Raw genomic sequence first — 14,712 nt, 5'->3', positions numbered from 1 at the left:
AACTCTCTTATTCTCATAAATCAGTTACATCTCACTTAAGCTTCTTCACTAAAGTTTTTTATAGAACATATTCAAAGTATTACAAAATGATTTGCTTACAAAAGTTAATAGTGATAGAAATATTGTATTACAACCCTGATTACAGAAGGTGTTAACTTAAACCAGTAAACAGTGATACAAGTACTATATTACAACCCTGATTGCTGAAAGTGTTAACTTAAACCAGTAAACAGTGATACAAGTACTGTATTAAACCCTGATTTACAGTTCCCTAGGAGAGTCATATCACTTCTATAGATAACTGATATACAGTTTTCAGTTAATCTGTGTCATGTTGCTTAGTATAATATAGCTTTTGGTTTGTATTTATAATAAACATATTGTTTATAGATGCTATAACATTCTTTGCTGCTATATTTTGTTCAGCCTGCACCTGTTGTCCACCAGTTTGGACATTACTATGATGTCAGCCTGGTCATGGACAGTAAATTAATTCAGCAATGTGACATAGAAACCTGTGATATTTGTGAGAGAAGCACAGATTCTTCTGAGCAGTTGAATGGTACACTTCTTCCCTGGTCATATCAAATGGTTCTCAACAGAATTTGGAGAAAACTGAAGAAGGGAAATTTTCTGACATCATCAAATCCAGATGAACCAAACATTCTGAGAATAAACATTCACTCTCTTGGATCACCCTTATGGAGGACTAATGGTGGTTCAGAAAGATCCAGTTCTTTAGATAGTCCTATGTTTAAGTTTCTGCATCTTCTGCGGCTCTTTTGAGGTCAGCATATGCAGTGTGTGTGGTTACTGTACCATCACATCTTATTCAGGTTTGTAAAAGTAACTTAAGGGCGAGGTTTAAACTATTGTTAACAGTGGAGCATTTTATTCTGATCTCTACAAATTTTGTTTTATGATGCTGACCTCACCTAGTTACAAGCGAGGGTTTATCTTGAAAATCGATGCATTCTAATCACCATAAGTTCTTGAATAAATACAGTTCAAAAATTGTTTTTGAAGTACACAATGAAAAATATTTATTTAAAGATAATCAACAGTATCCAGTGCACACCCTTTACCAATGCTTCAGTTTATTATCTTCTCATTTAGAAGCATAAATAAATACGATAATCTAATGGTAAGTGTCCAACAAGACATTTAAAGATCTCGTTTCCTTACTATGTGTACACTTAGTAAGACTGGTATAGAAAATTAGCTGAATTATATACTATAGAAATTTATTTAAACTACATACTGTAGAAAATTATTGTCTGAAAGATGTGGTAAACCAGGAACATGCACTGTTTTATAAATTGAGATAAACTGTAAACATATACCTAGAAAAGATGCCAAATTTTGAACGAGTACTGGCTATAATATGCAATAAACCATGAATGTGTAAATAGCTAAAATATATGATAAACCATAAATATATGAGACCTAGAAGATGAGACAAACTGCAATTATATATTGGCTAGTGTGTGAAACAACCTATGAACATATACTTTTCCAGAATGTGAAGTAATCCTCATTATAAAGAAATGGCTATAAGGTATGTTAAAATATTACCTTGAAGAGTTGGATGGAAAGGTTAAGATGTCAACGTAAACAATTGGATAGAAAAGTTGTTAAAACATCAATTAAAATAATTGAATAGTAAGGTTGTTAAAACATCAACTTAAGGTAAAACATCACTATGAAATAATCAGTGAACTTAAATTAATTGGTTTGGTTTGAATTTCATGCAAAACTTCACTAAGTCTGTATGCAGCAGTATTACACTGATTTAGCAGTGTAATACTAGAGGGAAGGCAGTTAGTCGTCACCATCCACTGTCAACTGTTGGGCTACTCTTTTACCAATAAATAGTGGGATTGACTGTAATATTATAATACTCCCGTGGTTGAAATGGCAAGTGTGTTTGGTGCTACAGAGATTCCAACCCTCAGATTATGAGTCGAATGCCTTAACCGCCTGGCCATGCTGGGCACTTCAGTTGAAACATCAACTTAGTATACTCAATGATTTAATGTCCATTAGTAATTTATATTTCATTCAAACCTTCTTTAATTTATTTAGATGATTTAGATATTCAGAGCATTCAACTTGTAAAGAAAAAGTTTGAGATTAAAATATTTGATAAAAAGAAATTACTGTCGGATATTTTATTTACCCTTAGGATTGTGGTTCAGTGAGGAGGTAGTAATCTTGCAAAATAAATTTTAGGTTTTAATATTTTGTTTTTCTCATCTATTTTTACCAGTAAATTAACTTTAAGCTGATTTTAATGAGAGCAGTCTTTTATGAATAAATACATTAGATTACTAAAATTTTCTTTACTCATTTTCCTTAAACTTCATGTTTTTCCAATGTCTCAACTGATAAACATATATATATACGGGCTTGTCCTAGTTTGCTGTATTTAACATTATTTATCTTGCACTTAAACTGAACAAGTAAGTTTTAAGGGTAATATAATTGTATGGCATTATAATATAGAGGAAGGTGTAGTATATTGCTACCTTTTATAAATTTTGGTGATTTATAATTATATAAAAAATTGGAAGAATTATAAGATTTCTGAGACACTACTGCCTCCTCTTCACCATAACTATCTTGACTGTTTGCCATTTAGGAATTGATAATTCTTGTGGTCACTGCACCAGTCTTTTATAACCCTATATTTTTTGCATTATTGCAGCATGATGTGCTGATCATGTGACCTCCCTCCACCAATTCCATTGTGCCCTCTATACTATAGCAGGTAGTTCCCTCTATCACTGTAGTGTTTAAATGTGTTTTTCCAGTTGTTCTTCAGGTGAATTTTGCTACATGCTTTTAGTTGGAATTATTGGAGTTATTGGGTCTTGGATGGTTTTATTGTGTTTTATTCTATGTGGGAGATTTTTACTTTTGCAATTTTAAAATGAATGTATACTATTTTAAAAGGATTACTACCACATCCACCTAAGACAATGTGAGTTCAAGCATCTAGGATGTACCTCTTATTCAGCTGTTTTTCATGACTAGTTTATCAACTGAGAAATAACCAGGAAGATACCTTATGCCCAATATTACTGCAATTATCATTTGCATTGTTTTTCAGTGGATTTTTTTATTTTTTTCCCATTATCAGCTCAAGTTTCATTCATCGTTGTGTTTGGTACTGAATTATTTTGATGATAATATGTTTTGTAGTTTTATAACTGTATATAAAAACTTTTCTTCAGGACATGGAGCGACTAAGATTTGAGTCGGACACAGTGGTTAAATTAGAATCTTTTGCTGGATCAGATAAAGAGATGAACCCTGTATTTAAAGATTATCATGGTAATGCTTTTTTTTATTTAACATCAAGTTTAAAAGGTATTTAGAAATGCATATATTAAGGTTTTAAATTGGATCTCATTTTAAAATAATTAATATTTAGGTCCTTGTAGTTTTTAGTTTGACAAAAAGTCAACATCCCATAATCAAGAATTATTTAAGAACTTGCTAAAAATTAACATTTTATATTGTAATTTAACAAATTAAAGACACTTAGTAATGAAAAATAAACATGTATGTCAATAAATGTAGTAAAATTCATAATAATCTTTTTGTAATAATTAAAAGCACCTTTTTTTTTATTCGTAATCTTTTACTAAAGTTCATGAATGTTTTTATTTTTCAGGACTTTTTCATATCTTGAAACTCCCACGGTTAAATTCTTTGACTTCATTTATTCCAGAAACTAAGGATCTTTGTTTCCAACTTAAAAAGAAAAAGTTTACCATTGAGGTAATGTAGAGAACAGATATCAGGTCATTACATTCAAATTTTATAATTTCTACATGAATATTACAATTTTACTGGACACTACATCTATCATGCCTATATTGGATTTTGTTTGTATTAACTCTTTCAGAATATACATAATTTCAGAAAATTTTAGTTACATTTAAAATTTTCATTAAACTATGTGCTTATCATAATACACATAAATATGGCAATAAATGGAGCAAATAATCTCAATTTTAACATTGTATAAGATTTAAATTATTAATTTTATAAGACTGTATTTTAAAAAAATCCCCAAATTTCCCCTGGTGTAAATATTGACATTTACTCTCTATTCTCTTTTCTTTATTTAACACCCCTTGAAGAAATATGAAATTTAATTTAAATTGCTCATTATAATATAGTAATTGTTCAGAGAAAGTATACTTTTATAGTCTTCAACCTTGTTTCATTACAGAACCATCAAATACAAAAATCAGACCCCTATCTCCTAACCCACCTGTCACATCCTGTCTTTCACAAATAGTTCTCTCTGATATTTATTACTGTATTATTTATAACCAGTAGAAATACAAAGTTTTTAATTTATCAAATAATGTATTATATTTGGATTTTATGTACAAAATATTATCTGTTTCCCTTGTTGTTCAATCTTTGATCCCATGGAAAATAGATCTGTTAACTTAGCTGAATTTTTAACAGCTCTTGTTACATACTTAGAAATCCAGAAAAATTTTTATAGTCATGGGACGTAGTGTGATTTTTGTAGTTTACTATTCTGGCTTCTTTGGTGCATTATTTAATTAAATAAAAAATATTATTTAGTGCAGTAGTACCATTAATAAAAATAAAAAGTCCAGCTAAGTGTCATTGATAGTCTATGGTAAAGAAATGAAGATTTAGGTAAATATTATACTTCATGTTATTCATGTATATTCTCTGTTTTATTATTATAAAAGTTGCTAGAAATTTATTACATTAGAAAAGATTAGATTAGGTAACATAAAGAAATAATAAAACTGTTAAAATTTTTTCATTTATGTGACTTTATAGGATAATATGAGCTCCACATTGTAGCAGGAATATTAGATATGCTTCAAGGGGCAACAACACAATATAACTTAAGTATAAACAGATCTATACTGTTATGAGTTTAACCATTTTGCAATAGGCTAGGTATCATATGCACAAGCTAAGTGTTTGCAGTGTAACTTTTAATACAGTATCTATACCTTCACAAAATTTTTTTCTCTTTAAGTAAATTCTTTTGTACTCACAAAAATCAAATTTTTTAGTGAAGGATTTTTCCTAAACATCTGTTTGTGAAAATATTGAGTCAGTTTTATTACTAGTTGAAGTACAAGGTGATTTTCATTTTATCATTTAAAAGCTATTCTTCATCCCAGAGATTTCAAATATTCTTTGTGTAATCTCTAAGACCTCCTTAATAGATTTCAAACATTTGTTTGCAGCAAGACTCTATATTTTGTCTGTTAATTTCTCTACCCAAACTATAGGGGGTTTGTCAATTTGACCAGCTTTGTAACGTCCATAAAGAATAATGAAATAATTATAAATTATGTGTAGTTCATTCTAGAATGAGTACAGTGTATAAGAATAAAACAAATATTTTCTCTAAATAGCTGTAATTTCATAACATTATACATTTATTATTTTTATTTTGCTAACCTTCCAGTCATGCCTAGCTAACATTTATGGAAGTTTCATTGATGGAGTCACATTTACTTATCATATACAAGAATGTAAAAGTAGCCTTTATAAAGTGACCTATCTTGAGTATGTTTTAGTTTAAAATACAGTCACGTCTTATTTACAATACATTTTATACGTATATATATTATAACTAGTTACAAATAAGTTTTGAAACTTATTTTCCTTAAAACATAGAAAATAAAATAAATAAGCATGGCAAACTGTTATCTCTTATAGTTATGAACATTGTATACTCCCCTCGAGGTGGATTCCTGTAGGTGGTGAGGGGGCTTCCAGATAAGGTTCTGTACTTTAAGGTTACCTCCTGTGGAATCTAAACATCCACCCACATGTTTGATGTGTATTAAGACCCTTGAAGTGTAGGAAAGGATCCTGGTGGTTTAGGGGTCCAACCCTAATACACCACTTTGGCCTTGAATTTCTGTAGATAAGCAGTCTTGGGGTAGCTCCTCCAAAGTCAGTCAGCTGGTCCTCATGAGCTAGTCAACTGATTACCAGTGTTGATCATTCTCAGCAGGTGTTATGGACATTGCATTTGATGCTGGTATTTGGGTATAGTGCTCATGAAACCCTAGTCTTGCTGCAATGTCCTTGTTTGGCATTGCAGTGTGTTTCCTCTTAGGGCTTCATAGTGGGTTGGGACAATGAGCACTAAGAAGTGCTTACTTCATGAAGAAAAAATAAAGTTGAAAAACTATAATTGGTAAACATCCATAAATGGATGACTGCTCAACAAACATCATCACAATCGGTTTCTGTACCTAGATATCTCATTTTGCATTCATTATCTGAGAAATCCATCAAGCAGATGTTTCCCTTCTTTCTTTTTTTTATTCAAAAGCAATTACAGGGGCTTGCTGGCTTCCTCAAGTCAGTGAGGAAATTCCACTTTGGAGACATTTTGGTAGAAACATCCCCACCACAACACACTGAACTCTTTCTGAATTCAAAGAACATTGGGGATATATCCATTGAGGTTACTCTCCATGCTATGCTGAATCATTCAAGAGGAGATATTGTTAAGAGGAACTTGAAAAACATTCCTGATTTGGAGATACTTGCTGGTTTTTCTAGCCAAGGCATTTATTCAGTGCACCAAATCTCTGCCTGCAACTTGTGAAGATGGAATTATGCTGCTTACTAATATTCTGATTTTGATGATTATATCACCATATCCACCTGCCACAGTCAAGGCAGGTTATCTGAACTGTAAAGTTGACCATACATTTCCAACTCTCTCAGTTGTTTTCAGTGTCAGCTCCTCAATCACTCAAAGACATCATGTCATGGTTCTTTAACATGTACTCATTGTGGTGGTAAGGACCACAATGTCTACAGGTGTGAACTGGAACCATGCTGTGTTAACTGTAATGGCTCACACCCCTCTTACTCTTGGTCTTACTCTAAGTGGATGAAGGAGAAAGAGGTGCAATGTTTGAAGACTGTGAACAATCTTTTACCCAGACGCTCAGAAGTTATTGTCCCCTCCTACATTTTGGACATATGCTGATGCACTCCATTCTGCTGCTTCAGTGGGAGTGTATAAGGATCTCTCCATGCCTCCAACAGAGTCATCTGCAAACCATCTAAAGAGTCCTTTATCCTTCATGGTTAAAAGAGTTGATGAGTCTACATCTACTCCCATCTCTGTCCGTACTCCTGGTGGCTTCCGAGGTCTGCCTCCTTTGGCTCCAGGTTCAGGTTTCCTTGGGTCTATCTTCATCTCTATTTCTGAAATGTAGAATGATTATTTATTCATGCCCTCAATCACCAGAATCTTCACCCACTGACAGAAACCTGCACACTTGACCCAAAGCAGAATTTATGGAGGTTGATGGATCTCCTTCCAGTAAAGAAAAAAAACATTTAGTCAAAAACAGGTCTGTCAGCCAAATTCTCCTCCATCTGAATAAAAAATGGCCACTTTGATACAGTGGAATTGTCAAAATTATCCTTCAAATATAGATGAGATTAAAGATTTGATTGATTCTTGCCATCCTGTGTGTCTCTTTACAGGAAACATTTCTGAAACATGCTGATGCAGTCACCTTTCAACAGTTTTCATTGTACAGAAATGGCCAGTTGCATGATGGAGGGGTGGCACTGCTGTTTGATCAGCATGTGCCTGCCCTGTCTTTGCCACTCCATACACACTTGGATGCCATAGCCATCTGTGCTTCCTTGTGTGTACCATCACTATTAGTTCTCTCTTCCTATCTCCTGACTGAAGAGACCTATGATCAATCTGATCTTGAAGCTCTCATTGAACAGTTACCATCTTGTTTTTCAATAATGGGGGATTTTAATGGACATAACCCCCTCTGGGGTAGTGCTGATATTGATAGAGAGGTGTCGTTCTGTAAAGCAGGTTCTCTTAGATCAAAAACTTACTCTCTCCAGTACTGTTTTTAAACTTATTTTCATGCAGGTAGTCAGTCTGTTCCTGATATTGATCTCTCGGTCTGCTCCCCTTCACTTTTTCTTACATTTCTTAGAGGGTTGACAGTGACCTACAGGGCAGTAATCATTTTATGACAGACTAGCCATGGTCAATGCCACCTGACCCACATGGCTCAGTGGAAGGTTGGACCAAGCCAACTGGCCTCCTTTCACTGCTCTCTCAGAACTTGATCCTACCTTTGCCTTTAAGTCATTGATAGGTTACTGCATGATAGCAATGACTAACTATATTGTCCAGGCAGCTGCTCAGTGTATTCTTAAAATTTTTACACAATTCCTATGGTATTTTTTGTCTGTGGTGGAATTCTGCCTGCCAAATGGCACAAAAGGCTCACCAATGGGCCTGAGATAACTTCTGTATGTATTCAACACTTTCAAACAGCATCAGTTTTCAGCAGGCCCAAACATATGCTCTGCAGATAAGATGTCAATGACAGAAGGAATTGTGGATTAAGTGCACAACTAGCATCTCTTCTGCTTCCAGTTCCAAAGTCATATTGGACCAAATTCAGTAAGTCAGTGGCCAGTTTACTTCTGCTCTCCAGTGGACAGGAAATTGCTGATGCCCCATAACATTGTTTGAAGTTTTTCTTGTGCATCTAGGACTTCTGCTTCATCCCCCACCTTCTTAGCCATTAATACTCAGGAATAAAGATTGCCTCTTTCCTTTCAGGCTGATTTGTTTCTATGACTATAATCACCTCTTTAAACTGGTGGAACTCAAGCTTCCTTTTCATTAGTCTAACCTGATATTTGCTACAAGATGCTGTGACATTTCTCTTCTGCCTTTCTTGTTAATCTTCTGGTTGTTTTTAACCAGATCTGGCAGGAGAATGCTTTTCCTAATGCATGACATGCTCTTATCCTCGTTTTGTAAATCTGAGAAGGATCCCAAGATTTCTTTAAACTACCATCCAATTGCTTTGATGAATTGTCTCTGTAAGATCTTAGAGAGGATAGTTAGTGCTTATCTTTTTTGGTTCTTTTAAATCAAACAATGTCCTCTTGCTCACCAAGTAGGTTTGGATTACAGAGGATCCACTGTGAACCACCTAAATCAGAATCAAGAAAGCCTTTCTCAAGCAAAACCTTTTTTTTACTTTCAGAAGGCTTATAATATTTTGTGGAGATGTGGTATTTTGCAAGACTTCATATTGGTTGCATGGTCATTTGCCCATTTTTATTTTAAAAAAATTTAATGAACTGGTAATTCCAAGTTTGTGTGGGTTCAACACTAACCCACAGAACTTGGAAACTCTCAGGGCTGTATCTTGAGTGTTGCACTTTCATTATAAAGAATAATGCCATCAGTGAACACCTCCCCCTACATTTGTATATAGGCTCTATGTCGACTTCCACGTCTCATGTCAGTCATTGATTGTGAGGTTTATTGAGCAGCAACTACAAACTGCTCTCAATCATTCACTGAAGTGGACCATTGCCAATGGTTTTATGTCTTGTCTCTAAAATGTTTACATGCACTTTTGCCACCAACAGGTATTCACCCCAAACCTGAGCTCTATTTCCATTGAGTTGTGCTTCCTGTGGTCCACAAAGCAAAGTTCTTGAGGCTTATATTTGACTGTAAGCTGACTTTCATTCCACACATCAAGCAACTATGCATCAAGTGTAGAAATGCACTGAACATCCTCCATGTTCTCTCTTCCACCTCTTGAAGAGCAGACTAATGTTCTGTGCTAAAGATCTATCATGTTATCACTTGATTGAAACTGAACTATGAGTCTATGGCTCTACCAGAACCTCGGCCTTGAAGATATTGGACCCCATTCACTATCTTCGAGCATTGGTTCTACATGGGGGGGGCTTCCTGCACTTCTGCAGTCTGGAATTTGCACATTGGATCTCGAGGACTTCCTCAAAACCTCTGCCATTTGCGACTGTCTTTACTGTATACTTCAGAAACGTTTTTTCCTTACCACAGCATCCCACCTGGGATTGTTTTCCTTCCTCAATGGGCCATATGCTTTTTCAGGATAGATAGTCTGCCATTGTTCCTTTTAGCCTTTGTATCCAATGCTGCTGGCTGAATTGGATCTGTCCTTGGTTGACATTGCTGTCTCCACTGGTCAGCTTATCCCACCATGGCTTGTTACCATCCCCAAGTGTGACCTTTCTTTGAGTCATTTGAAGAAGGCAGATACTCCTGATTGAAAGTAACGTGTTCTATTTGCTGAACACCTTTTGAACTCTATGGGCCCTGTTGTGGTTCAGTGATTGTGCACAGGATTTCCCCTACAGTTTCTGTATTCACTGCTGAACTGTATGCTATTTCTCTTGCCCTGAATCACATAGAAGCTAAGCAGTGCATGAACTGTACTATTTATATTGACTCACTTAGCTATCTTCTAGACCTGGAATTGCTTCACATTAGTTCGCACCCCGTTCTTGTCGATATTCAAAACCAACTGGACCATTTCTCTTTATCATCTATTTCTATCCAGTTTTTCTGGATACTAGGCCATGTTGGTATTCACAAGAATGAGCTTGCTGACACCACAGCTAAATCTGTTTGCTCTGGTGATATCACTGCTGTGTCTGCTCCATACATGGACTACAGCCCTATATTTCAAGGCTTGGCTCCATGCCATTTGGCAGTTGATTTGGAGAGAGAAACTTGATAATGAGCTCTTCTAGATAAAAACTTCTATTGAACTTCCACCATCTTGTTTTCATAAGGATCGGAAGGGGAAGTTTGTCCTAAATAGGCTACGTATTTGTCACAGCTTTTTAACTCATCATTTTCTTTCATCTGAAACTGATGCGCCAATGTCTGTGTAATGCTCAAGTGCTATTGTGCTGTTGTTACAACCACGAGCGACAGCACCAATTTGGGCATGTTTTTGCCATTGGTTTACCCCTGATATTGGACAGTGTCATTGGTGATAGTAACACCATGTATTTACCATTTGCCACCAGCTATCATTTCATGACTCTGACTCTCGTAGAACTGAACATAACCAATTAGTTTCAACTAAATTTAAATAAATATTTTGGTTTAGAAAAAAAGATTTATAGTTTGCTTTTTAAGTAATTTGTTCTTATATCTTGTAATTTTTGGGTTAACATGACATAGTTCAGGTTAAAAAAAAACAATACAGTATTGTAATAACTGTATTCATCAAGATATTGATAATTCAGGCTGGTTACTATGTGGTTTAAGTGGTTATTCTTTTTTATTTCAGAAACTTCACATGCCACCCGACCTCTCTGAGACAGCTAGCAGAACTGATAAAGGTCCATTAGTGGACAAACTGTCTTCCAAATTAGTAGGCTGTATTCCTGCTACTAAGGTTACGCTTGACTTCTGAACATATGCCACAAACTTTATGTAGATATTGTATAATTTAAAAAAATAGTCATCTTTAAACTGATAAGAAATGTTATCTTCTCAAGTTTTTACTTTCAGCAGTAACTAAATGGTAGTTAATATATTCCTCGAATGTTACTGGCAACAACTGACTATTAAAGTTTTACTCCTGTTACCTGTGTTGTGTTAATGACACAACTCAGAACCAAGGCTATCTTATTTCTGTCCTTTTTTTCACATTAATTAAACTATTAACCTAAAGTGTTTTTTTTTAATTTATACAAGAGTATCTTGCATGACATTAATTTATATTATCAGTTTTCATGTTATATTAGGTGAAATATTTGATATTAAACTAAACTAAACTAAACTAACGTGGCAGGGGTTCAGTTTAGAGAGAGAGAAATCCGAAGAGTTCTCTCTCCAACTGGGGTGTTCAGGAACTTTGTAGTTCCTCTTCCCCCTTCGTGGATTGTTATTAGATTAAGTGGTGGGTTTTTTTTTTATTATTATTATTTTAATAAATTAATTATCGTTATTATTCTTGACTTTTGGGTGAGGAATGTCTCACTAAATGGTCTTTGGGTGGAGGCAAAGGTAGCAGTGGAAAGAAGGAAAGGTCGGACCTGTCTCAAAAGAAAAAGTTGGTAGATGTGAACATGAATGTAATTCATTCAAGTTCAGATCAAATCAAACGGCCCGATTCTGGGTCTGGCAAAAAGGTTGCCTGGGCTGGGAGAACTAATATTTGATATTAGTTAACTAACATGAATTTAAATAAATTTTTAAACTTTGATAATAAAACTAGATTGTGTCACCCAATTCATTAATTAAGTCACCAGGTATGGAACAAAATTATCCAACTAAAAATAAAATATTTTCTTGATATATAAACTTATTGGGTAACAACCTTCTTAATTAAAATGTGTCTAATAAAATAAAACACCAGTGTTGGAAAGTCATCTTTGAAATTCAAATCTTTATAAGCCACCTGGTGGCTCCTTGATTAACTTGAGAGATTAAGTTTAAGGCTAGATCCTTATGATTGTCACAGTGCTGATAAAAGTGCTTAAAAGCAAGTGGAACATATCTTTAATAAAAGGAAAAACTTGAGTATTGAATATCCCTCTTCCAAATCTAAATAGTTATATAATGAAACAAAGTGAAGTATTGGATATCCCTCTTCCAAATCTAAATGGTTATATAATGAAACAAAGTGAAGTATTGGATATCCCTCTTCCAAATCTAAATGGTTATATAATGAAACAAAGTGAAGTATTGGATATCCCTCTTCCAAATCTAAATGGTTATATAATGAAACAAAGTGAAGTATTGGATATCCCTCTTCCAAATCTAAATGGTTATATAATGAAACAAAGTGAAGTATTGGATATCCCTCTTCCAAATTCAAATAGTTACCTAATTAAAAAAAAAAAATTATATAACCCTCATCCAGTTTCAAACTGCATCAAATAAAATACCTGAATGTCAGGTAACCAACTTCCAACTTTATATGTAGCAAATAAAATAATTTTTTTCAGTTTCATCTATGTAACGACAGAAAAGTGAAGCTACTAAAGAATTACATGAATATCTTTTGAATTAAGATATGAATTTAAAAAAGTAAACCATAAACTCTCCCTCTTTCAAATTTAAGTATTAATAGCAACACACTCTGAAGTACATGAACAAATGTAAAATAGAAATTATTATTCATGAGCTTTTATCTTCAAATGTTTAGCTAATAAAAGCTGAAGTTGCTACTTGTTGCTTAACTTAATAGATCTACTAGAATCTTATTAAATTGTTTTGAACAAACTCATGCCTGCTGGGCTCTGACTTTGGTCATTAACTCTAAAGATGAGTACTTCTTTGAGAATAACTTTTCTGTTATTGTGTTCAAAACTGAATACTCTTAACCATTTGGTATTATTACAGCAGATTATTAAAAAAAAAAAAAATTGGTATCATTTGGATATAAAAACAGTATGGAAATTGATTGTTGCACAGATGCAGCAGGTCATTACACCAACAAGTAATCGGACATCAGTTGTTGCACAGTGAACAAGAGTTTGAATAACCACAGATGCAGTAGGGTGTTGCATCAAGTAATCAACGTTGATTGTTGCACAGTGGACAAGAGTAAATAACCACAGATGCAACAACGCTACATCAACAAGTAATTGGACTAAGTTCTGGGGTCTTTATTTTATAAGAGTAAAATGGTTTGGGTATAATTATTCTCTTTTTACATAATTCAGCTATCTTATCTTTAATTCCTGCAATATTTGCAGTCATAATGGGTGCTAAACAAATTACTGAACTAAGGTCACCTACTCTAATGGGTCCTACACAGTTTAGCATATCTTCTGTCATTTCCATATAAGTACGTTGATCACTTGACACTGCAAGATATTAGTTGTTATTTTCTAGTTTAGTGTTAACTGTAAAGGGACATTTTATGTAATTTAAACATTTTATGTGTTGCTTTCAAAGGTATCTCTATAAACATTATTTGTGTATCCTTTACTGTGGCTGTTTTTACATCAGCCAATCTATAATACATGTAAATCTGTTCACTATGTGTAGGAATTACAAGTGGTAAATGGGGAGATAATTCCCTTTGAGTTATGTCCAATACTTTTTCTAATTAACTTGGAGGTATAAAGTATGAACTCAACTTTGTCTGCAGCTACATACAATGCTTGTACTGACTTAGCTAACTCAGTCCCACTATTTCCAACTGTAAATGATAATTGTTGTAAATCATTATGAATTCTAGAATTGAAAACTAACACTTCAATTCATGCCTTATGAAGCTCAGTCTGTCTTATTCTAGTATGTATGAAACTGTTAGTAATATTTACTAGAGCTCTAGGCACGCTTTTAATTTCCTGTTCATGTAATTCAAGTGTCTGGAACGGTATCATGTCTTCTGAATTATTATTGGCTAAAATAACACGAATACTAACGATACATGATTTTTCGAACGATATTAATTATTTTCGTAATCGAACTTGCAATCGTACATACCGCAGAAATGGTATATCCTCAACAATTATTTATTACCTCCCGATAATATAACATTTCTACCTCTAACGAAAATCATACCCATCTTATTTTGTACTGATACAATACTCAAGTTCTTTCCATTACGTTTCTGACCATTCGTTGGTAAACGTTCGAATATGTCTACTATTAATGCACTTAAGAATAATTATCTAACAAACACATAAAATGCATATACTGCTAAAAAAAAAAGTAAAGTAACAAGTACATATTTCAGTATATTTTTGTCATAACTAAATTTATGTATGGAAAACATATCCATTCGTCTACAAGTGTATTTTTAAGCTTGCGAATGAAGTTTGAAGCAACTCAAACGAACCTCACCTCACTCAAGG

General features: G+C 33.9%; 1 protein-coding gene across 1 annotated transcript in view; it reads left to right on the top strand.

The window, feature by feature from the left end:
• Positions 1 to 11,513, top strand: part of LOC143227360 (elongator complex protein 4-like) — a 40,041-nt gene extending 28,528 nt beyond the window's left edge. Inside the window, 5 exon segments of the mRNA XM_076458844.1 lie at positions 427 to 775; positions 778 to 836; positions 3,237 to 3,336; positions 3,680 to 3,786; positions 11,184 to 11,513. Coding sequence (XP_076314959.1) covers positions 427 to 775; positions 778 to 836; positions 3,237 to 3,336; positions 3,680 to 3,786; positions 11,184 to 11,309 — 741 coding nt within the window. The 3' untranslated portion in view covers positions 11,310 to 11,513.
• Positions 11,514 to 14,712: the final 3,199 nt, after the last annotated feature.

This window comes from Tachypleus tridentatus, chromosome 1 (genome assembly GCF_004210375.1).
Source record: "Tachypleus tridentatus isolate NWPU-2018 chromosome 1, ASM421037v1, whole genome shotgun sequence".
Lineage (NCBI taxonomy): Eukaryota > Metazoa > Arthropoda > Merostomata > Xiphosura > Limulidae > Tachypleus > Tachypleus tridentatus.
Note: the sequence above shows the minus strand (reverse complement) of the source record. Positions and strands in the feature narration are given on the sequence as shown.